We start from the raw sequence: 24,407 nt of genomic DNA on the forward strand, positions 1-24,407 counted from the left end.
GTACGTTCATGATTCGCTTATAGTGGGTTGCTTGAGTGACAGAAGCATAGACCCAAGTAAGGGGGTTGTTGCGTATGGGATAAAGGGAACTTGATGCTTTAATGCTATGGTTGGGTTTTACCTTAATGGTCTTTAGTAGCTGCGGGCTTGCTAGAGTTCCAATCATAAGTGCATATGATCCAAGAAGAGAAAGTATGTTAGCTTATGCCTCTCCCTCATATGAAATTGCAATGACGACTACCGGTCTTGTTAACAATTGCCTAAGACAATTCCACACACTTATCCACCATTATTCCACACTCGCTATTTATAATATTTAGTAATATATTCTAACTTTATGATAACAACACCTACTTTTATATTTTATCTCTCCGATACCATGCAAAGTTATCCTCTTCATACCCACAACGTAGTTTTATTTCTCGTTTCTAGTTGGAAGCAAACGTTCGGTGTACGTAGAGTCGTATCAGTGGCAGATAGGGCTTGAGAGAATATTGATCTTACCTTTAGCTCCTTGTGGGTTCGACACTCCATACTTATCACTTCCACCATTGGGAATTGCTATGATGATTCCCTGCACTTGGGGATTATCATAGCGCAGCTCAGGAAGATGTTTATGTGGTGCCTGCACCGACTAGAGAAGAAGTTAATGATGATGATCATGAAACTTCGGATCAAGTTGCTTCTGAACTTCGTAGGTCCACAAGGACACGTTCCGCACCAGAGTGGTACGGCAACCCTGTCCTGGAAATCATGTTGTTAGACAACGGTGAACCTTCGAACTATGAAGAAGCGATGACGGGCCCAGATTCGAACAAATGGCTTGAAGCCATGAAATCCGAGATAGGATCCATCTATGAAAACAAAGTATGGACTTTGACAGACTTGCCATAGAGAATAAATGGATCTTTAAGAAGAAGACTGACGCGGATGGTAATGTGACCATCTATAAGGCTCGACTTGTTGCTAAGGGTTATCGACAAGTTCAAGGGGTTGACTACGATGAGACCTTCTCACTCGTAGCGAAGCTGAAGTTCGTCCGAATCATGTTAGCAATTGCCGCATTCTATGATTATGAGATATGGCAAATGGACATCAAAACAGCATTCCTTAATGTTTTCCTTAAGGAAGAATTGTATATGATGCAGCCGAAAGGTTTTGTCAATCCTAAGAATGCTGACAAGGTATGTAAACTCCAGCGCTCCATCTATGGGCTGGTGCAAGCATCTCGGAGTTGGAACATTCACTTTGATGAGATGATCAAAGTGTTTGGGGTTATGCAGACTTATGGAGAAGTCTGTGTTTATAAGAAAGTGAATGGGAGCTCTATAGCATTTCTCATATTATATGTGGATGACATACTATTGATGGGAAATGATATAGAACTTTTGGAAAGCATAAAGTCCTACTTGAATAAGTGTTTTTGAATGAAGGACCTTGGAGAAGCTGCTTACATATTAGGCATCAAGATCTATAGAGATAGATCGAGACGCCTCATTGGTCTTTCACAAAGCACATACCTTGACAAGATATTGAAGAAGATCAATATGGATCAGTGCAAGAAGGGGTTCTTGCCTGTATTGTAAGGTGTGAAATTAAGCACGGCTCAATTCTTGACCTCGGTAGAAGATAGAGAAAATATGAGTGCCATCCCCTATGCCTCAGCCATAGGGTCTATTATGTATGCCATGTTGTGTACCAGACCTGATGTGAACCTTGCCGTAAGTTTGGTAGGGAGGTACCAAAGTAATCCCGGTATGGAACACTGGACAACGGTCAAGAATATTCTAAAGTACCTGAAAAGGACTAAGGATATGTTTCCCGTTTATGAAGGCGACGAAGAGCTCGTCATAAAGGGTTACGTCGATGCTAGCTTCGACACAGATCTGGATGACTCCAAGTCACAAACCGGATACATGTATATTTTAAATGGTGGGGCAATCAGCTGGTGCAGTTGCAAGCAAAGCATCATGGCGGGATCTACATGTGAAGCGGAGTACATAGCTGCCTCGGAGGCAGCACAAGAAGCAGTCTGGATGAAGGAGTTCATCACCGACCTAGGAGTCATTCCCAATGCGTCGGGCCCGATGACTCTCTTCTGTGACAACACTAGAGCTATAGCCCTTGCCAAGGAGCCCAGGTTTCACAAGAAGACCAGGCATATCAAGCATCACTTCAACTCCATTCATGAATATATTCAGGATGGAGACATAGATATTTGTAAAGTGCATATAGATCTAAATGTCGCAGACCGTTGACTAAACCTCTTCCACGAGGAAAACATGATCAACACCAAAACTCTATGGGTGTTCGATTCATCACAATGTAACTATATTATTGACTCTAGTGCAAGTGGGAGACTGTTGGAAATATGCCCTAGAGGCAATAATAAATTGGTTATTAGTATATTTCTGTGTTCATGATAATTGTTTATTGTTCATGCTATAATTGTATTAACCGGAAACCGTAATACATGTGTGAATACATAGATCGTAATATGTCTCTAGTAAGCCTCTAGTTAACTAGCTCGTTGATTAATAGATGGTCATGGTTTCCTGACCATGGACATTGGATTTCGTTGATAACGGGATCACATCATTAGGAGAATGATGTGATGGAGAAGACCCAATCCTAAGCGTAGCACAAGATTGTGTAGTTCATTTGCTAAAGCTTTTCTAATGTCAAGTATCATTTCCTTAGACCATGAGATTGTGCAACTCCTGGATACTGTAGGAATGCTTTGGGTGTACCAAACGTCACAAGTAACTGGGTGGCTATAAAGGTGCACTACAGGCATCTCTGGAAGTATCTGTTGGGTTGGCACGAATCGAGACTGGGATTTGTCACTCCGTATGACGGAGAGGTATCTCTGGGCCCACTCGGTAATGCATCATCATAACGAGCTTGATGTGACTAAGGAGTTAGCCATGGGATCATGCGTTACGGAACGAGTAAAGAGACTTGCCAGTAACGAGATTGAACGAGGTATAGAGATACCGACGATCGAATCTCGGGCAAGTAACATACCGATAGACAAAGGGAATTGTATACGTGATTGATTGAATCCTCGACATCATGGTTCATCCGATGAGATCATCGTGGAACATGTGGGAGCCAACATGGGTATCCATATCCCGCTGTTGGTTATTGGCCGGAGAGATGTCTCGGTCATGTTTGCATGGTTCTCGAACCCGTAGGGTCTACACACTTAAGGTTCGGTGACGCTAGAGTTGTTATGGGGAATAGTATGTGGTTACCAAAGGTTGTTCGGAGTCTCGGATGAGATCCCGTACGTCGCGAGGAGTTCTAGAATGGTCCGGAGGTGAAGAATTATATATAGGAAGTCCAATTTCAGTTACCGGAATAATTTCAGGGGTTATCGGTATTGTACCGGGACCACCGAAAGGTGTCCGGGGGTCCACCGGGTGGGGCCACCTGCCCCGGTGGGCCAAATGGGCTGAACAAAGGAGGGAACTGGCCCCTGGTGGGCTAGTGCCCCCCCAAGGGCCCAAGGTGCCTAGGGTTGAAAACCCTAGGGGGTGGGGGCGCCTCCCACCTAACTTGGGGGGCAAGTCCCCCCCTTGGCCGCCGCCCCCTCTAGATGCATCTAGGGGGGCCGGCCTCCTCTCCCTTCACCCTATAAATAGAGGGGGTGGGAGGGCTGTCGTAACCCTTCCCCTTGCGCAGCCCTTCCCCTCTCCAGCACCTCCTCCTCCTCCGTAGTTCTTGGCAAAGCCCTGCCGGAGAACTGCAAGCTCCACCACCACACTGTCGTGCTGCCGGAGTTCTCCCTCAACTTCTCCTTCCCCCTTGCTGGATCAAGAAGGAGGAAACATCCCCGGGATGTACGTGTGTTGAACATGGAGGCGCCGTCTGTTCGCCGCTAGATCGGATCTTCCGTGATTTGAATCGCCGCGAGTACGACTCCATCATCTGCGTTCCTTGTAACGCTTCCGCTTAGCGATCTTCAAGGGTATGAAGATGCACTCCCTCTCTCTCATTGCTAGCATCTCCTACATTGATCTTGGTGACACGTAGGAATTTTTTTGAATTATTGCTACGTTCCCCAACAAAGACATGGTCAAATATTTCTACAGCTCCGGTAATTTCTTTCCTCGTAGCTGTTACGAAGAACAACAACTGTTGAGCCGGTTCCATCTTCAAAAAAAGATGCATCAGTGTCCAACTTTTAGGTACCGGGAGGTGAGGTTTCTCCCAGCCTACTCTTTTTGCATGCTCTCGAGGAAGTTTCTATGCATAATTTGCTGTCAGTACCTAAATGGCTAAAGCTGAGCTAAATGGACACTTGACATTCTTGCCTTCCCTTGCTTCTCTCCGCTCCCACCAGATGTACCAAGAAGCTACAACCACTGTTTCTTGCAAGTTGAGTTGCCCTAACTCCAGAGACTTCCTACTCGACCATGAAGAATTTCTTCCAAGACCACTGAGCCTGAACGATCCACCACAAAGGCTTGATCAATGACCATGTTCAGATCTAGAGCCTTCCAAACTTTTCTATGCTCGGTTACATGTAAATATCAAGTGACAAATGTCTTGAGGGCCCGAGGAACATATAGGGCATTCTGACGAAACTTTTACATGCCGAGGGAGAAGCCTGCCATATCGGGAGCAACTCCTTTGACAGTGCACCAAATAAAGACTTTTATTTTGCTTAGTGTTCCTTACTTCCAAAAAGCCGGCCATACTGAATTAACATTTTATCTCTCTTCAACACTAATGATTTTAGCACCAAGCTAATGTTCCCACTCTGTAGTGGGCTGACCGAACAAAGAAAGAATATGATTTGGTCGTATGCTATACTACAAAGTCCTCATTAAGTTGCACTGAGAGGGGGATTCTCTAAATCCTTTCTGCATCAACCGGAAGGAAAATATTCCTTACAAGATCCTCATCACATGTTCCCGTATGGGATTAATAAGCTCAACCACTGTTCTCAGCAAAACATTCCCTCTCCTTGACTGAATTATTCTTGTTGGGCTAGAAGGTACCTAGTGGTCCTCCCAAATATTTATTTCTCATCAAATATGCTCACTCCTGAACTTTTGAAGACAAACGAAGATACTCCGCCAAGTAAACAATGACCCCTTTTTTGGTCATGCCTTCAGAATGTTTCCATTAGAAAAGTGTTTGCTTTTTGAACTTTTCCATCAGAAAAGTACTTCGCTCTTAAGAACGTAGCACAAAGAGTAACAAAGTGAGTTATCATTCTCCACCTTCGCTTGGTTAACATGGCTGAATTAGATGCACCCGAATCGCTAAACCCCATGCCCCACTTATCTTTTGGAAGACACATCCTCCATCAAGCTAGCCAATGCATTTTCTTTTCCTCCTGTGTGTCCCCTCACCAAAAGGCTTCTGTTACATCTGTAACTTCTTTGCACACTTTTTTTTGGGATTTTGAAAACAACCATAGCATACATAGGAATAGACTGGATAACGGGTATCAAAAGAATTTTATTCCCACCTAACGACATCAACTTTTTGTTCGAACCTTCAAGCCGATTCACAACTCTTTCAACATGATGAGAGAAACTATCACTTCGGTTCAAATGCACCATAGATAAAATACCAAGATACTACACTTCCCTTCACTCACCAATTTGTCCAGAACTTGCACGATATTCATTCAATACTTGTCACAATTGTAATTTCTTGGTCTGTACTACTGTTTTGTGACAAAAAATAAATGAAGGAAGCCGACGATTTGCAGGCAGGCTGGCACCACCGCACAACTGGCGAGCGAGTGCGACACAACCAAACGTCCGGCACGCGCACCCTCAGTGCCCACTGCCCCGAAATCCGACGCAGATGAGATGACACGCCCGCCGCTGCGCGTATAAAATCCATTCTCCTATAACAAACCGACCCAATCGCATTCGCCAGCCCCCGAATCGCGATCCCCTCCGCACCTCGGCCCCGCCATGGAGGTGTTCTACTACCTCGTCTTCGGCGGCCTCGCCGCCGTCGTGGCGGCGCTGGAGCTCGGCAAGTCCGGCAAGGACCGCGTCGCCACCCCGACGGCCTTCAACTCCTTCAAGAACAACTACGTCCTCGTCTACTCCCTCATGATGTGTACGCACGCGCCTAACCCCTCTCCCTCCGCTCCCCCCCTCCTAATTCCCCCAGATCTGAACCCGGGCGGCGCAATGCTGGCTCGTCTCTCGATTTTCTGATGCCTGAATCGTGCGCTGGTGCCGGCGGTGCAGCTGGGGACTGGCTGCAGGGGCCCTACGTGTACTACCTCTACAGCCAGTACGGGTTCGACAAGGGCGACATCGGCCGCCTCTTCATCGCCGGATTCGGCTCCTCCATGCTCTTCGGCACCATCGTCGGGTCGCTCGCCGACAAGCAGTGCGTGGTCGCCCCTTCCTTCCTTGGCGGAGTTGCGTCGATTTCGTCGGTATGCCCCGATGGCTGATGAGGGTTTGGGTGGTCGTTCGCAGGGGAAGGAAGAGGGCGTGCATCACCTACTGCATCACCTACATCCTCAGCTGCATCACGAAGCACTCCCCGCAGTACAGGATTCTGATGATTGGCCGCGTGCTTGGAGGCATTGCAACATCGCTGCTCTTCTCGGCGTTCGAGTCGTGGCTCGTCGCGGAGCACAACAAGGTAACTGTTCTCACCCAGATCTACGTGCCTTTCAGTACGTTGTGTTGTCCAGCTTCAGCTTCGTTCAGAAACGACCCCTCTGCTCCCGCTTAATAATTAGCTATATCTACATCTTTGGATATTTTGCGCCTTTAATTATGTGTATTTGCGTTAGTGCTCAGCATACAAGTGGTGTGCTGAAGCTAACCAAATTTTATTGGATCCGGGGGAGTTGACTGCTGTACATCACAACTTGTGTATATAAAATGACTTCGAGGTATATAAAACTGAAAAGATATGTATAAGAACACATTTATAGTGAAGCTTCGTGACCCCCGCTGTCTGCATCTACACCGACATGCAATGCACAGTTAAACATACTAACTGCACTAGTATCTGAGGTCTAATTGTGGAACTCTTATCAGCGGTTAACTCTCTTGCACACATTCTGTCAGCAGTCCAAGTTCCTTTGTATATGTTTATTTGAGATCTAGTCCCTGTGTGGGCAGATCTGGTGTTCCACCGTTCCCACGTGGTCAGGAATCACCAGAAATTAAAACCATGACAATATTAAATCGAAGTTTTTCAGGGTAAACCTTCTGAGAATTACCCATTTGCTCTGGAAACTAATTGATGCATACAACTATCATGAGTACTCTGTTGTTTCCTGTTCAGTACAATCCACTGTTCTATTTTGCCTAAACATATGTACCTTTTATGATTAACCTACTGCATGATATTTTTTTTCAATGTTTTCGGGGGCTTCCTCTTGGAAGACACCCTTGATTTTTTTGACTGACAGTGTGCAAATCTACCTTGTGATTGTGCAGAGAGGTTTTGATCCGCAGTGGCTGTCAATAACATTCTCCAAGGCTATATTTCTTGGGAATGGCCTAGTTGCCATTGTCGCAGGGCTATTTGCAAATCTACTGGCTGATAACTTGGGTTTTGGCCCTGTCGCTCCATTTGATGCTGCCGCTTGCTTCCTAGCAATAGGCATGGCAATCATCTTATCGTCGTGGGGTGAGAACTATGGAGATGCATCTGAAGGAAAGGACTTGATGGCCCAGTTTAAGGTTGCAGCTAAAGCCATTGCTTCTGGTAAGTTTAGCCTGTCTTGGCATAAGAAAGGACATAATAATTGTCTTAAAACTTAATGCTGAGGATTGATGCATTTCTCATAATATTTCAGATGAAAAGATTGCATTGCTTGGAGCCATACAGTCACTGTTTGAGGGTTCAATGTACACTTTTGTTTTCTTGTGGACTCCTGCTTTGAGCCCAAATGATGAAGACATTCCTCATGGCTTCATATTTGCCACATTCATGCTCTCCTCGATGTTGGGTAGCTCAATTGCATCTCGTCTATTAGCTCGGAAGATGAAGGTCGAAGGTTATATGCAGATCGTGTTCTCGATATCAGCTTTCACTCTTTTCCTCCCTGTTGTTACCAATGTAAGTCTGCTACACATAGCTACATTGGTTGTTTCCTTTGTTTTAGTCTTACAATCTAAATGTTACTATCAACTATCTCTGTTCAACAGTTCATAGTACCTCCCTCAGAGAAAGGTGGAAGCATCTCATTTGGAGGCAGTGTACAACTTCTTGGTTTCTGCATATTCGAGTCATGTGTTGGCATATTCTGGCCGTCAATCATGAAGATGAGATCTCAATATATCCCTGAGGAGGCGAGAAGCACTATCATGAACTTCTTTCGCATACCACTTAACCTGTTTGTATGTGTGGTGCTTTACAATGTAAGCAGCAAAGCCTTCTCAATTCCAACTCTCTGGCTTTCCTTTTTGGTAATGCAGTGCAATAACAAAACAATACAAAACAAAAATCGAATTTAATTTTGACTGAGTACCTGCTTAAAGAAAGATTCTACTAAAACAAGCTGAAGCGTCATTACTCATCCCCAATAATGCTCTTCCTACGAATATTATTTTGCAGGTGAATGCCTTCCCAATCGCTGTCATGTTTGGTATGTGCTCCATTTTCCTATTCATCGCAGCAATTTTGCAGAGGCGGCTGATGTTCGTGTCCGACCTTCACAGATCAACTAGTATGTTGTCTTCATTCATTTCAATTTTGATGCAAGCAAATGCCATTTTCTCTCTTGGAATTAGACGCCGACTTAACAAATTGCTAACCACAAGATCAAATTTCTGCAGAAGCCGCAGAGATGACAGCAGAAGATGAGCCACTAAACCCTTGAAACACACCAGCAGCCATTGACGTGAACCGGGCATGGAACAGTCTCCAACTTCATCTGCTTCTCTGCAGGGCTGCTGAATAAGATGGGAAACCAGAAGGCTGCAACAAAACCTCGTTTAGTTTGCTTTGTTAGGTGCTCTCACGGTATTCAGTTTTGTCGGGAGAGAGGACACGGCTCGGCATGTATTGAGATATATACACTGCACAGTAGAGCTTTGGCATAGTACCGGATCTGTAATTTCCCTCCTATTCTTACGTTTGCTAATAGGATGATCGTATTTGTATTTAAATCCAACCAGTCCCTTGATGAAAGCTATAGCTTGTGCCCCTGTATACCTTATTCCGGGTGCCAGTGAGGATTCTTCTAGGGAGAGGAGATTCTGCCGTGTTATGTTACTCGCTAAGTTACTCCCACTATGATTAGCCTTAGTGATTTGTCTACAGATCTCTTGTCTCTACAAAATGTGTGCTGATTAGCACAGATTTTACAATCAAAAGGGCCATACCATGCGTCGGCCGGCCAATCTTTTTACGCCGCGAGCTGTCCAATTCGTTGGTACGATCTGTCTTCTCTAATTTCCTCACTAATTTTCTGCAACAAGACTCTTTGCAAAAACCTTCTCTTCTCTAATTTCCTGCAACAAGACCCATGTTGAATCAAACCCGGTGCCTGCACAATTATGCAACCATTTCCCAAAAAGTGACTTGCATATTTGAACAGCAGTCAGAAGGCCACACACCAAAACAAGCTCAAATCAGGGCAGGAGCAGAATTAACAGCCAATGCTTACATCATAGTACATCACAAGAAAATATAAGCAGTGATAACCACAGATACAAGGGTTAGGGTCAAATGGAGCGCTGAGATATTCGAAATGATCAGCCGGAGTAACTCAAAACACAATGGTTTTTCATCAGACTCTCAAACGAGTCGCAAAAGAACATAGGTGCCCATGGCAGGCATAGCTATAAACCATCAACCTCAGAACAGCTTCATGAAATTCTGAAGCCCCACAAACAATATCAGAAGACACAATGAGTAATCCACAATGCACTCTTATCCTCATCAATCTGAAGAACATTCTTACTAAATACTGCAGTACATGTTCCACAACTGTAATCGCTGCAAAATATCAAATAGACTCTTATTGCTCAGCAACAGAACATAGGTGCCCATGGCGAGCATAGCTATAAACCATCAACCTCAGAACAGCTTCATGAAATTCTGAAGCCCCACAAACCATATCAGAAGACAGGCAAATTAACACATGGCACAGGCATGAAAACCTGAGTAATCCACAATGCACTCTTATCCTCATCAAACTGAAGAACATTCTTACTAAATACTGCAGTACATGTTTCACAACTGTAATCGCTGCAAAATATCAAATAGACTCTTATTGCTCAGCAACAGAACATAGGTGCCCATGGCGAGCATAGCTATAAACCATCAACCTCAGAACAGCTTCATAAAATTCTGAAGCCCCACAAACCACATCAGAAGACAGGCAAATTAACACACGGCACAGGCATGAAAACCTGAGTAATCCACAATGCACTCTTATCCTCATCAAACTGAACATTCTTACTAAATACTGCAGTACATGTTTCACAACTGTAATCGCTGCAAAATATCAAATACTCTTATTGCTCAGCAACACCCGAAAAATGTATAACATCATGCTTGCATCCGACATTGTAAGAAAGCCAAAATCATCCATTCTGATCGTATACATGTGACTAACACAGCATAGATATTATGCATTCTCTAATGGGGCAGCTAAACTGGAGAATGACAAACGCAAAAATAATCCATTCTTGGCAACTGATTGATTTGATCCATTGATCTGAGCGAACAGGAAGAGATTCATATTGCCTGTACGTATCGCTTTGCAAGCTGCTTCCCGGCCAAGGCGGCGGCAGCAAGGACCCCGCCGACAGCGCCCGCGACGGCGGCAGACCGCGGCCCGTTAGCGGCGCGGAAGAGCGCGCCGGTGCCGAGCCCTGCGGCGACGCTGTTGATCCAGTCGTCTTGGTCGCGCGCCGCGACCATGCCGCTCTCCATCCCGGCGTACATCAGCCCGATGACCCCGAGCCTGTTGCCGTAACGGCGGCCGGAGCTGCCGCAGGCGTTGAGCAAGCGGTTGGCGCGGATCTTGGCGGTCTCCCCGGGCTCCGCGCCCGCGGCGGCGTCGCGGAGGCCGAGGGCGGCGCCGCCCACGGCGCCAGAGAGGTACCCGATGCCGGTGTAGTACGTGAGGTTCTCGCCCCAGGATCGGCGCTGCACCGCGGACTCCTCCTCGAAGAGGAACTCCGGCGAGGTGGGGAGGTCGTAGAGGTTCTTGTAGTTGTAGGGCATGTTGAGGTCCTGGTAGGGGTTGTACTTCCGGCGGCCGGGGGCGTGGTCTTCCGGGCCGTTTGATCCCGATGGGAACATCCGCGGGTCGGCCATGGCGGCGGCGGCGGTAGGGTTAGGGTTTGGGGTGTGGGCGGCGGCAGACGAGCAGAGCAGGGGGTCGGAGGAAATGATCTAGTTTTGCCGCTTTACGCAGCCACCATTTGCAGCGAGGTCCTTCCGATATTTTCTAGGCGGTGCGTGGAGCCGTGGACTCTGGAGCACTCGGTCCCTTGGGTGAGAACTTTTTTAGTATTGTCTTTCGAAATTGTTTTGTACGAAAGGGATTTTTTTTTGCAGGTAACGAAATGGAAATTTATTAAGAGTAAAATACACTGGCAGTACTTGAACTTGCGAAGAAAGCATGTTTTGGTCACTGTACCTCAAAATACGACCATTACGGTCACTCAATACGTCTACACGTGATTGTATGGTCACTGTTCATCGTACGCCACTCGTCCCCGCTCCATTTGACCACTTGTTGACCAATCCGAGGCGACAGCTGGCGTTCGCGGGGGGTTATTTATGTAAATTAGGCCGGCGCACCTAATTTCCATCCACCACCCTGAAATATCTGTGCCGCCGATGCCAAATCCCTAATTCCCCATTCCCTGCCGCCGAGGCCGACGTCCTCCCCCTGCTGCTTGCCGCCGCCCTCTTCCTTGCTGCTTGCCGCCACCCTCTTCCTGCAGCTTGCCGCTACCGCCGCCGTCCTCTTCATCGCTCCGCCATGTCGACAAGCTCGGTCAGGTCATCGCTCGGCGACCGTTCGGTGGTGCCGCTGATAAGATGCCCTTCTTGTTGCGCTCGTGTGAAGTTCTATCTCTCGAACACGGAGAAGCACAAGGGCTGGGTCTTCTGCAGGTGTCATGTTGGTGTAAGTGGAGTGCATCCGTTGGCGTTTGTTAATTTTGGTCGATTTTTGTGGAATTTGTGATGGTGATTTTTGGCGTCTGTTCGTTTCTTTTGATCTTCAGGACCATTTCTGGCATTGGGAGTTGTAATACGTTGTCTACTTACTGGATAATCAGTTTCACGTTGGCAATGAAGCCGTACGTGCATTAGGAGCTGCAGAGGATAGGAGGGAAGAGCTGATGCGAGCAAGGAATCGAAGATATGCAGGTGGAGGTGCAGTTGATCTTTCAGGCTTTGAAGATGGAATTCATGGAAGAGTTGCTGCTCAAATGAGAAATCAGCAAGCAGAGGCACTCGTGGGATTAGCCAATCAAATATTGGTGATGATGAAGGCACTGGTGGCAGCACTCATTGTACTTGCAGTGCTCGTAGCTATTTCTCTGCTGAAGAAGTGATGGAGTTGATGCAGTGTTTCCAGTAGCATGATGCCTAGTTTGTTAGGAGATGAACTGGTAGTATGAAGTGATGCTTTTGCATTATAAGTCTAAAGTTGATGTAGTTTCCAGTTTGCAGCTGGAGTTGATGTAGTGTTGTTAGTCTGAAGTGACAATCTTTTGCATTGTAAGTGATGCTTTTGCAATATGTAAGCAAGTGACAATCTGTTACTGCAAATGAAAGTTAATTTGGCTTGTTGAAACTATTGATGATGTCATATGAAGATATTATTTTTATGCAAGTTGATTCTGTGTACATTAGGACACGATGCAGATAAAATGGAAGTTAATGTTCTGCAAGTTATCATCTTGCTGTCATATGAAGAGATCATTTTTTTGTTACCATATTTGGCTTCTGTGTACATGGGAAAGCTATTTGATGTTGTTATCATCTTGCTGTCATATTTGGCTTCTGTGTACATTTGACCATTGTTATGATTGTAGCACATACAATTCAGTTACACAAGTGCATTGAGGGAGAAAAGCATATGCATAATTAGCACTCCATATCTGGGAAGTACCATCAAAATTATGGTTTATACCAACAAAACATATCTGGGAAGTACCAAAATACACAAGTGCATTCAGTTACAAAATGATCAACAATTGATCCATACTCATGTGTACACATCAGTAAGGATCAATTATAACATTTCTCATCAGTCACATACTACTACATCATGCCTTGGAGATTAAGAAGTACAACATGCTACACAACAGGTACATCATCTGAAGATGTCAAACATTGAAGTGCTTCTGGTCTTACTGGGAAGCACAAGATCATCATCTGAATCAGACTGTGGACCTGCAGGCCTTTTGCCAAGGGCAATACCTATTAGCCTCATTTCCTCCTTCCTAGACTCAGCAGCAGCTACCCTACCTGCTCCTTTTCTTGCTACTGCATCCTCCTTTTGAGCATTCTTCTGAGCTTGCTGCCTTGCTTTATTCTCAGCAGCCACAGCTTTGTTGGTCTCCATAATGATCTGCCTTGTCTCTTCCTTAGCTTTCTTTGCTATTGGAGCTTCTTCTTTTCTCTTCTCTCTCTTCTGAGCTTGTGACTGCCTCTTCCTCTATGCTTTCAGTGCTTTCCTCTCCTCTTGCTGATGTCTCTTCCTGGCAGCTTCCTCTGCTTTCTTTTGTTGTTCCTCCCTTCTTGTGACGCCTCAAGACCGGAGCTTCAGATGCCTTCCAGGGTTTCTGGGTTTCGTCGTGTGATTTGTTTGGTTCGATACTTTCATTTTTTGCATCATGTGCATTGCATCATGTCATCTTGCAACATGTTTTAAAACTCAACCAAATAAAATCGGATGGATCTTCGGTCCATTTAAATCGAGGGATATTCACATGGTGAAATTCTCTTTATAACATATAAAAGTCTCCTACTATTATTAGGGAGCTATTGTAAATATTCCATTAACTTGGAATCACCCATCACACAATTGCATTACTCTTTAACTCCTTCTTCTTGTCCTTGATCCTTCCTTTTTACTTATTGCCCAACTTCAACTTGGTTTCACCCAAGTTTCTATCACATACAAACTTCTATTTCCTTCTTTATTCCATTTATTTTTCTTGTGGCATTTTCACTATTCGGAAAAATGTTCAACCTATCCCTATAAATCCTAAATGATGCCTACACCCTCTCTGTAACTTCTTTTCTCAATTGGACTTGTTTTGGTTGGGTTCAAAAATAGCTCAAGTTTGAATTTAATTCATCCTCTCCGTAACTTGTTCGGAAAAATTATTTTTCTATCTCTAAAATGTCCAAAACATTTTAATCAAATTGTATATATTACCAGGACCCCATAAACATCTTCATCTCTGTCGAATTCCATATCTACTCTCGCCTTTCTTTTCTTCCATTTTTCCTGTTTAGAGAAAAGCAAAGGAAGAAAGAAATAGAGAGAGGGAAGGATGGCCAGCCCAGCTGGGCCTCCCCAAACCCCCTCGCAGCCAGGCTGGCCATTTCCACCAAGGTCCAGTCGGCCTCCAAGCCTGAAGCCCAGCCGACACCTCTTATCTACCCTAGCCTGATCCCCAGCGCTGGATCGCTCCTTCACTCGTTCCCCTCCTTCCTCCTAGTGCCGCCGCAGGAGAGGAGCAGTGCCGCACACGCACACACCGACGCCAGGGAGTGCTCCCGGTCCGCCAGCCTTGTTCTTCCCCGCCGCCCCCTGGAGCAGAGCGATCGCCGCCACCCAATCGCACCAGGAAGGGTCCCCTCGGTCCCCCTCATCCTCCTCCCGCAGGCGCCCTCACAGCCGCGCATGGCCTTCTCCTCCAGCGCGCGCCTCCGCCTCCTGCGACCATGGACGTGCGCGCGTCCACTCGACCCTGTCGCCTCCGTCTACAGCCATCGCCGCCTCCTTGCTCGGGAGAGCAAAGGCTCGATCCCGAGCAGCACGAGCGCTCTGCTTCTCCACCGAAGCTTTCCTCCTGTGCGCCGTCGCGTCCAGGTCCAGCAAGCCGCCGCCGCGCCTTCTAGCCTCCTCCTGAGCCCTGCATCGAGCCGCCCCGGGCCGCGCATCGCCAGACGCCGTCCCTGCTGCCGGGGAACCTCGGTTCCACCCGTTCCCCTTCTCGACGCCTTCGATCCATCACCTCGCAGAGGAGTGGACCAGCAGCACAAGCCACATCGAGCCACGGCCAAAAACCTGCCGCGTTGACCAAGGCCCTGCTCAAGCCCTCGAAGTGCACGACTACACGACGCCCGCCAAGTTCGACTACCGCCGACACGTACCTCACCGTCGCCGTGTGTTATCTTCCGTCAAGAACAAGACGGCCCGAACATCTACGGAGCCCTGTACCACTATCGACGCTAGAACGAGACCGACAAGTCTCTTTCCGACTAGTGTACCACTACCGTCGACGAAGACATGTGCATCGCAGGCGTCAAGTTCAACTACCGTCGACCGCAAAAGGGCTCGGGGTCATTAAGCACCTCTTCGAAGGAACGGGAACAATTACTGTCGCAAAGATCGAGAGTACCTCTACGAAAATGCCAAGTACCCCTTCATGTTGGCAAGACCTGCAAGTCAGACCCCGAACGATCGACGACTTGTGGACCATGTACAACTTCAGGCGCCGAACACCCGGGTAGCACAAATGCCAAGTACCCCAGAGACCACTTGGACGTCAAGTACCGCCGAGCCCCGAAGAACTCGGATTCGTCAAGTTCCCCTTCGAACAGGGAACAACTACTTCCGTCTACATTCCTTCGAACCCAAACCGTCCCACACCATGCACTTCGAAGGTATAACCGCTGAGCCGATGACCCCGTGGTTGAATGCTTGCGATGTACGAGATTCACCCTTTTGTTTGCACCGTGTTCAATTTGTCACTCGTTTCCTTGTCACCAACTCGTGGGACACCCGGAATCCGAGAGCGCCCCACCATCTTTTGCACGCATCCGCACACTTCTCCTTTGCATTGGTATCTCAATCGAGTTACCGGAATCGGAACGTTGCCGTGGCACCGTTTCATTATCGTTGCCGTGGCACCCCTTTCGTTTCTATCACGATGACAAATGCCTCATATCTTATCATGTCAACATTTCAATAGATACTGCATAAAACTTGCACATGTCATTCGCATCATGGTAATAACATTTAAATGTTTAAAATTGTTGTTGCACCAAATTGATAATTGCATATGGGGATTTACCGGATTTGTTGTTTGTTATTTCTGGCCTCATTTAAACTTGCCTAAATGTTTAGTTTACTTATGCTCCACCTCTTGCCATGTTTAAACAACATTTAATATTGTTGAGTACCTAACCGAGAGAGAACTAAATAATTGATGTGGTGTTTCGTCAATATGCAGCCCGATGCATATTGAGCTCCACTTAATTTGTAGTATTGTTTGTTGCACTTTGCCATGCCATGCCTCTTTAAACCGGACATGCATCATACTTGGTTGTGCATCATGACATGTTTATGTGATGGTTGTTTACTATGTTGTTTGCTTCTTTCCGGTGTTGCTTCTTCGGGTTAGTTCCGATAATGTCGCGTTTGTGAGGACCCGTTCGACTACGTCTGAGGGAGTCCTGGATTAGGGGGTGTTCGGATAGCCGGACTATACCTTCAGCCGGACTCCTGGACTATGAAGATACAAGATTGAAGACTTCGTCCCGTGTCCGGGAGGGACTTTCCTTGGCGTGGAAGGCAAGCTTGGTGATACGGATATGTAGATCTCCTACCATTGTAACCGACTCTATGTAACCCTAACCCTATCCGGTGTCTATATAAACCGGAGGGTTTTAGTCCGTAGGACAACATAGACAACGATAATCATACCATAGGCTAGCTTCTAGGGTTTAGCCTCCTCGATCTCGTGGTAGATCTACTCTTGTACTATCCATATCATCAATATTAACCAAGCATGACGTAGGGTTTTACCTCCATCGAGAGGGCCCAAACCTGGGTAAAACTTCGTGTCCCTTGCCTCCTGTTATCATCCGGCCTAGACGCACAGTTCGGGACCCCCTACCCGAGATCCGCCGGTTTTGACACCGACATTGGTGCTTTCATTGAGAGTTCCTCTGTGTCATCGCCGTCAGGCTCGATGGCCCCTACGATCATCAATAGCGATGCAGTCCAGGGTGAGACCTTCCTCCCCGGACATATCTTCGTCTTCGGCGGCTTCGCACTGCGGGCCAATTCACTTGGCCGTCTGGAGTAGATTGAAAGCTACGCCCCTGGCCGTCAGGTCAGATTTGGAAGTTTAAACTACACGGCTGACGTCCGCGGGGACTTGATCTTCGACGGATTCGAGCCACTGCCGAGCGCGCCGCACTGTCCCGACGAGCATGATCTAGCTCTGCCGCCGAACAGTGCCCTGAAGGCCGCACCCGCATCAGCTTCGACCCTTAATTCGGAGCCAACTGCGCCGATCGAGGATGGGCGGTTGGATGCCACCTCGGGGGCTGCGATCCCAACAGCGATTGAGCCGAATACCAGCCCCGTACTCTGCGAGACTCGTGACTCCAAGGAGCTGGACTCCTCTCCGGACTCCGAACCCTTAGCACCCCTGCCGATCGAATCCGATTGGGCATCGATCATGGAGTTTACTGCTGCAGACATCTTTCAGCACTCGCCTTTCGGCAATATCCTGGAGACACTGAAGTCTCTCTCTTTATCAGGAGAGCCCTGGCCGGATTGCGGTCAACAAGGTTGGGGTACGGACGATGAAGAAATTCAAAGCCCACACACCACCCACTTTGTAGCCACTGTCGACGATTTAACCGACATGCTCGACTTCAACTCCGAAGACATCGACGGTATGGACGCCGATGAAGGAGATGATGAAGAAACAGCGCCTACTAGGCCCTGGAAAGCCACCTTGTCATATGACATATACATGGTGGACACCCCAAAAGAGGGAGATGGCGATGGAACAACGGAGGATGACCCCTCCAAGAAACAGCCTAAGCGCCGGCGTCAGCGGCGCCGCTCAAAATCCCGCCAAAACAAATACGGTGATTCCAGCACGGGAGACAATAATACTCCGGAAAGTGCCGAAGAAAACCCCCTCCAGCAAGATTTAGCACAGGAGGATGGAGAAACCAGCCCTCATGAGAGAGCGGCAGACAGAGAGGTCGAGGACGATAATTATATGCCTCCCTCCGAAGACGAGGCAAGCCTCAACGACGACGAATTCGTCGTGCCAGAGGATCCCGCTGAGCAAGAGCGTTTTCAACGCAGGCTTATGGCCACGGCAAGAAGCCTCAAGAAAAAACAGCAACAACTTAGAGCTGATCAAGATTTTCTAGTCAACAGATGGACTGAAGTCCTTGCGGCCGAAGAGTATAAACTCGAACGCCCCTCCAAGAGCTACCCAAAGCGCAGGTTGCTACCCTGATTAGAGGAGGAAGCACTTGATGCGGCCGACCGGCCACCTCGTGGCCGCGACAAAGAGGCCTCTCGGCCCTCCACTCAAGCCGCACCCCGTACCAAGGCACGGGAATATGCGCCGGACTTATGAGACATGTTGGAGGACAAGGCAAGGCAAATAAGATCGATCTACGGATTGCGTGGGCGCCCCATGGCTCGATACGGTAACCATCACGCCGGCCACAAATTCGGCAGGGCCGAACACAGTAGACAAAGCTCATTGGAGCTACGTCATGATATAGCCCAGTACAGAGGCGCCGCACACCCACTATGCTTTACAGACGAAATAATGGATCATCAAATCCTCGAGGGTTTCAAACCCGTAAACATCGAATCATATGATGGCACAATAGATCCTGTGGTATGGATCGAGGATTATCTCCTTCATATCCATATGGCCCGCGGCGATGATTTCCACGCCATCAAATACCTCCCACTCAAGCTTAAAGGACCAGCTCGGCATTGGCTCAACAGCTTGCCAACATGATCAATCAGTTGTCGGGAGGACCTAGAAGCCGCATTCCTCGACAATTTCCAGGGCACTTATGTGCGACCCCCAGACGCCGATGATCTAAGTCACGTAATTCAGCAGCCAGAGGAATCGGCCAGGCAATTCTGGACACGGTTCCTAACAAAGAAAAATCAAATAGTCGACTGTCCGGACGCTGAGGCCCTAGCAGCCTTCAAGCACAATATCCGTGACGAGTGGCGGCACCTTGGACAGGAAAAGCCAAAATCTATGGCAGCACTCACGACACTCATGACCCGCTTTTGCGCGGGAGAAGATAGCTGGCTTGCTCATAGCAACAATATAACCAAGAACCCTGATAATTCGGACACCAGGGACATTAGTGGCAGGTCGCGTCGCAACAAGCAGAAGCGCCGCATTAACGGCGACAATGCTGAGGATACGACAGTTAATGCCGGATCCAGAGGCTCTAAATCCGGTCAGCGGAAAAAGTCATTCAAAAGGAATCCTAGGGGCCCATCCAGTTTGGACCGAATACTCGACCGCTTGTGCCAGATACATGGCACCCCCGAAAAGCCGGTCAATCACACCAACAGGGTTTGTTGGGTGTTCAAGCAGGCAGGCAAGTTAAATGCCGAAAATAAAGACAAGGGGCTGCATAGCGATGACGACGAGGAGCCCCGGCCGCCGAACAACAGTGGACAGAAGGGTTTTCCCCCACAAGTGCAGACGGTGAATATGATATACGCAACCCACATCCCCAAAAGGGAGCAGAAGCGCGCGTTAAGGGACGTATACGCGGTAGAGCCAGTCGCCCCAAAGTTCAACCCCTGGTCCTCCTGCCCGATCACCTTTGATCGAAGGGACCATCCCACTAGCATCCGTCATGGCGGATTCACCGCATTGGTTCTAGACTCAATCATTGACGGATTTCATCTTACTAGAGTCCTTATGGACGATGGCAGCAGCCTGAACCTGCTTTACCAGGATACAGTGCGGAAAATGGGCATAGATCCCTCGAGGATTAAGCCCACCAAAACGACCTTTAAAGGCGTAATACTAGGTGTAGAGGCCAACTGTATAGGCTCAGTCACACTTGAAGTGGTCTTCGGATCTCCGGATAATTTCCGAAGCGAGGAGTTAATCTTCGACATAGTCCCGTTTCGTAGTGGTTATCACGCACTGCTTGGGCGAACCGCATTCGCTAAGTTCAATGCGGTACCGCACTACGCATACCTTAAGCTCAAGATGCCAGGCCCTCGAGGAGTAATTATAGTCAATGGAAACACCGAACGCTCCCTCCGAATGGAGGAGCACACGGCGGCCCTTGAAGCGGAAGTACAAAGCAGCCTATCCAGGCAGTTCTCCAATCCGGCCACTAAACGACCGGACACCGTCAAGTGCGCCTGGAGTAACCTACAACAAGACCGCCTGGCACGATCCGAGCAAGCGTAGCAATGCGGCCCCAACCCCAACCCTCGCAAAAAGGCGACGCCAGTACTTCGCGTACATAACTACGCTCTAGAGATACCATGGGTACAGGGGAGGGGCACCATCACGGCACGCCCAAAACACGGCTTAAACCATATCAGGGGCTGCCAATTTTTTAATTTTCTCTTACTTTCAGGACTCCATCCTTCGGAAGGCCTGTTCGGCAGTTCAATTGCCGGACAAACGATGTAAGAACCAGGGAAGCAGACAAGCCACGCCGCATTACGGAACTCCCAGGTGGTCTCTATCACGAGCAGTATACCTGTTCCGTATACTATTCCATAGCTTGCCCCTGGAACGGACATGTTAACTAGTCCAACCTTCCACTTATTGCATTATTTGTATCGTTCTGCTTTGATCGCAGCCCCTTCTTAATAAACAATACATAGCTTTCGTCTATTTTTGCATTACCTTTTTTTGTTTATATATGTTCCTTAAACGACATGTTGCACCCGTACACGTTGGTACGGCCAAAATACGCCAGGGGCTTTAGTACCCCTCAATATGGTGTGAGAAGTCCGAACACTTTAACAAGTGCGGCACCCCGAACTTATAGCATTATATGCATCGGCTCCGAATCATGTCTTGGGTCAATAGTTGGGTTTGCCCGGCTCCTATGTTTTGGTGCCTTACGTTCCGCTATATCGGCTAAGGTAGCACTAGGAGAACCACTACGATTGTGCCCTAATTGAGCTGGGTCGAGCACCTCAGTGGAGAAAGCTAAAACTGACTGTCATGATGAAGCGAGAGCTGGTCGCTGTTCGAGAGGTTTTTCGAGTCCCTAAAGACTTATGCCGCTTAGGGCGAGGAGCCGGCTCTGTCCGGCCAAGGCGTGGAGAGCGCCCCGAACTCGGTCTTCCGAATACCAGGGGCTTTGCCAAAATTTTAAATTATAGAATTCTATGGCTAAGTGAGAGTGTTCACGCATTATAGTCCGATTGCCTTGTTCGTTGGGCTGAGCGCCTCCCTCGAAGGACCCAAACATGGGAAAAAGAGCGCTCAGGTTTATCCCCGAACACCCAGCACTAGCGGCACGGGGGCAGAAGCCGACGACTCGCCATCTCTTAGAATTGATAAACAGCCGCACGGAAGGTAATATTTTAAATCCCAACAGCATTGCTTAGCGCATATAAACAAGTTTTCAGCGCACATGACAAAACGAGCAAGTTTCACTCAAAAATTACATCCCTAGAACATTCATCCGCCACAAGGCAGGCACCCTTCAGAACATCCTTATAGTAATTCTCGGGCTTGCGATGCTCTTTCCCCGGCGGTGGCCCGTCCTTCACCAGCTTCTTAGCATCCAGCTTGCCCCAGTGCACCTTAGCACGGGCAAGGGCCCTACGGGCACCTTCAATGCAGACGGAGTGCTTGATGACTTTGAGCCTTGGACAGGCCTCCACCAACCGCCGCACCAGCCCGAAATAGCTCCCAGGCAAAGCCCCTCCAGGCCACAGCCGAACAATGAGGCCCTTCATGGCCTGTTCGGCCGCCTTGTGGTGCTCGACCAGTTGCTTCAGCTGGTCGCTCAGGGGCACGGGGTTTCCGGCCTCAGCATACTGAGACCAGAACACCTTCTGTGTCGAGCTGCCCTCATCGGCTCGATAGAATGCGGCGGCATCGGACACACTCCGGGGAAGATCTGCGAACGCTCCTGGAGATCTCTGGATTCGGGTAAGTAACAAGTAACTCACGTTTATGTGTTTGCTTTGCATAAAGAATGCCTTACCCGCTGCTATCTTCTTCACCTCATCCAACTCCTGGAGGGTCTTCTGGGATTCGGCCTTGGCAGACTTGGCATTTTCAATAGCCACCGCGAGCTCGGACGCTCGCGTCTTTGAGTCAAGCTCCAAACTCTCATGTTTTTCCATGAGAGCCTGGAGCTCTTGCCGCACCTTGCCAACCTCGGCCTCATATTTCTCCCGCTCGGTGCGCTCCGAGGCCGCCCTCTTCTCGGCCTCGACCAGCGCTTGCTTAAGGGTCGCCACTTCAGACGTGGCCCCTAAAATAGCCACGATAATCCTGTCATTCTTTGCAATTGCACCTTTTTATATATTTAAAAACAAGGTATTTCTTACCTTCATTATCCTCGAGCTGCTTCTTGGCACGACCGAGCTCTTCCTCGGACCGCTCGAGGTTCTGCTTTAGCGTGTCCACTTCCGCAGTCAGTGCGGCGGACGCAAGCAGGGAAGCCTACATATGCATATTGACTCATTTTTATTAGACTCCTGCGAATTCTATTTGATCCTCTATTCGGCTTTTCTTCCTGAACGCCAAACAGAGCATCAGGGGCTACTGTCTATGCGGTAGTATTATTTACACATTCTTTACTTACCTCAAAGCCTGTCAAAAGGCTAGTACAAGCTTCAGTTAGTCCGCTCTTGGCGGACTGAACCTTCTGGACCACCGCACTCATAATAGTGCGGTGCTCCTCGTCGATGGAGGCGCCTTGGAGCGCCTCCAACATATTGTCCGGCGCCTCCGGTTGGACGGGGGCCGCCGGCATGGTGGACTTGCTCCTCTTGGAAGGAGGTCCCCCGCCGGACTCGGGAACCTTTGAAGATTCCGGAGCGGTGTCCGGCCTAGAGCCGGACTAGGAGCCCTGGGGGGTTTCATCCCCTTTACACCTGGAGTCCGGGAGGTCGCCTTGCGGCGCCTCCAGGACCACCTCCTCCCGGCTTGGAACCTGTTGGGACAACACTTCGGTGTCATCCGTAGGGCGGGGGGAGGAAGCCGTCGGAAGCGAGTTCACATCCGACGAGTCCAGTGAGCCGCTCGACGACGCGTCGAGCCGGTCTTTGGGTGGGCTGCATAAACATATTCGACGTAAGGGAAAGCTGTGCAATAAACGAATACTATGAATTACTCTGGTATCCGGATACTTATGATTTTGCCAGGGGCTTGGCCCTAGGCTACCACTCCTCTCCGCCGTCAACGTCGGTGGAGTAGTCCGGAGGAAGGGTTTTCCCCATCTTGGACCCTCCGGCCTCCCCAGAGAGGGAGACCTTCCTTTTCTTCTCTCCTCCCGCTGGAGGGGGAGAGTTCTCCTGTTCTTCCTCCTCGTCTTCACGGGAGGAATGCGCCTCGGAACCATCGGATGATGGATTCGACACCTCCTGGCGCCGGGCACTCTTTCGAGTCCCCGCGGCCTTTTTCGCGGCCTTCTTCTCCGGCACCACATAGGGTGCCGGAACCAGCAGCTTCGCCAAGCGAGCGTCCGCTGGGCCTTCGGGCAGAGGAGCTGGACAGTTGATCTGTCCGGACATCACCTGCCAATCCTGTCAAAGGTAAGGGAGCTTAGATCCCGCATGGAGTCAAACTATGAAAAACTGATACCCTGTAAAAGGAAAAAACAGCTTACCGCAAGAGCGTGACGCTGCGCACTGAATCCATGATCCTCGGTGCCTTTGAAAAGCACCTTCCAGGCATCTTCGTATGTTGTGTCGAAGAGCCTGCTCAGAGTTTGGTGCCGCGCCGGGTCGAACTCCCATAGGTTGAAAGCCCGTTGTTGACACGGGAGGATCAGGCGGATGAGCATAACCTGGACTACGTTGACAAGTTTGAGCTTCTTGTCCGCCAGGGTTTGGATGCATGTTTGGAGTCCGGTCAGCTATCCTTTTTTACCCCAAGACAGGCCCGTCTCCTTCCAGGAGGTGAGCCGCGTAGGGGGTCCGGATCGAAACTCGGGGGTGCGACCCATTCGGCATCGCGCGACTCGATGATGTAAAACCACCCCGATTGCCACCCCTTCAGGGTTTCCACAAAGGAGCCCTCGAGCCATAGGACGTTGGCCATCTTGCCCACCATGGCACCTCCGCACTCTGCCTGGTTGCCGCGCACCACCTTTGGCTTGACGTTGAAAGTCTTGAGCCATAGGCCGAAATGGGGGCGGATGCGGAGGAAGGCCTCGCACACGACGATAAACGCCAAGATATTGAGGACAAAGTTCAGGGCCAGATCGTGGAAATCTAGGCCGTAGTAGAA

At 48.7% G+C, this 24,407-nt stretch overlaps 2 protein-coding genes across 2 annotated transcripts; one reads left to right on the plus strand and one right to left on the minus strand.

Annotated features, from left to right (window-relative positions):
* The first annotated feature begins 5,802 nt into the window (after positions 1-5,802).
* LOC123048932 (molybdate-anion transporter) lies at positions 5,803-9,162 on the plus strand. Its single transcript, XM_044471950.1, has 8 exons — positions 5,803-6,093; positions 6,228-6,372; positions 6,465-6,633; positions 7,443-7,713; positions 7,805-8,067; positions 8,157-8,369; positions 8,566-8,677; positions 8,787-9,162. The coding sequence occupies exons 1-8, from the start codon at positions 5,943-5,945 to the stop codon at positions 8,828-8,830; spliced, it is 1,368 nt and encodes a 455-aa protein (XP_044327885.1). The 5' UTR covers positions 5,803-5,942; the 3' UTR covers positions 8,831-9,162.
* Positions 9,163-10,395: 1,233 nt separating this feature from the next.
* LOC123048942 (mitochondrial import inner membrane translocase subunit TIM23-1) lies at positions 10,396-11,393 on the minus strand. The gene has a single exon (XM_044471958.1). It carries the CDS (start codon positions 11,278-11,280, stop codon positions 10,696-10,698), a length of 585 nt encoding a protein of 194 aa, XP_044327893.1. The 5' UTR covers positions 11,281-11,393; the 3' UTR covers positions 10,396-10,695.
* Positions 11,394-24,407: the final 13,014 nt, after the last annotated feature.

This window comes from Triticum aestivum, chromosome 1A, assembly GCF_018294505.1.
Source record: "Triticum aestivum cultivar Chinese Spring chromosome 1A, IWGSC CS RefSeq v2.1, whole genome shotgun sequence".
In the NCBI taxonomy this organism is placed as follows: Eukaryota; Viridiplantae; Streptophyta; class Magnoliopsida; order Poales; family Poaceae; genus Triticum; species Triticum aestivum.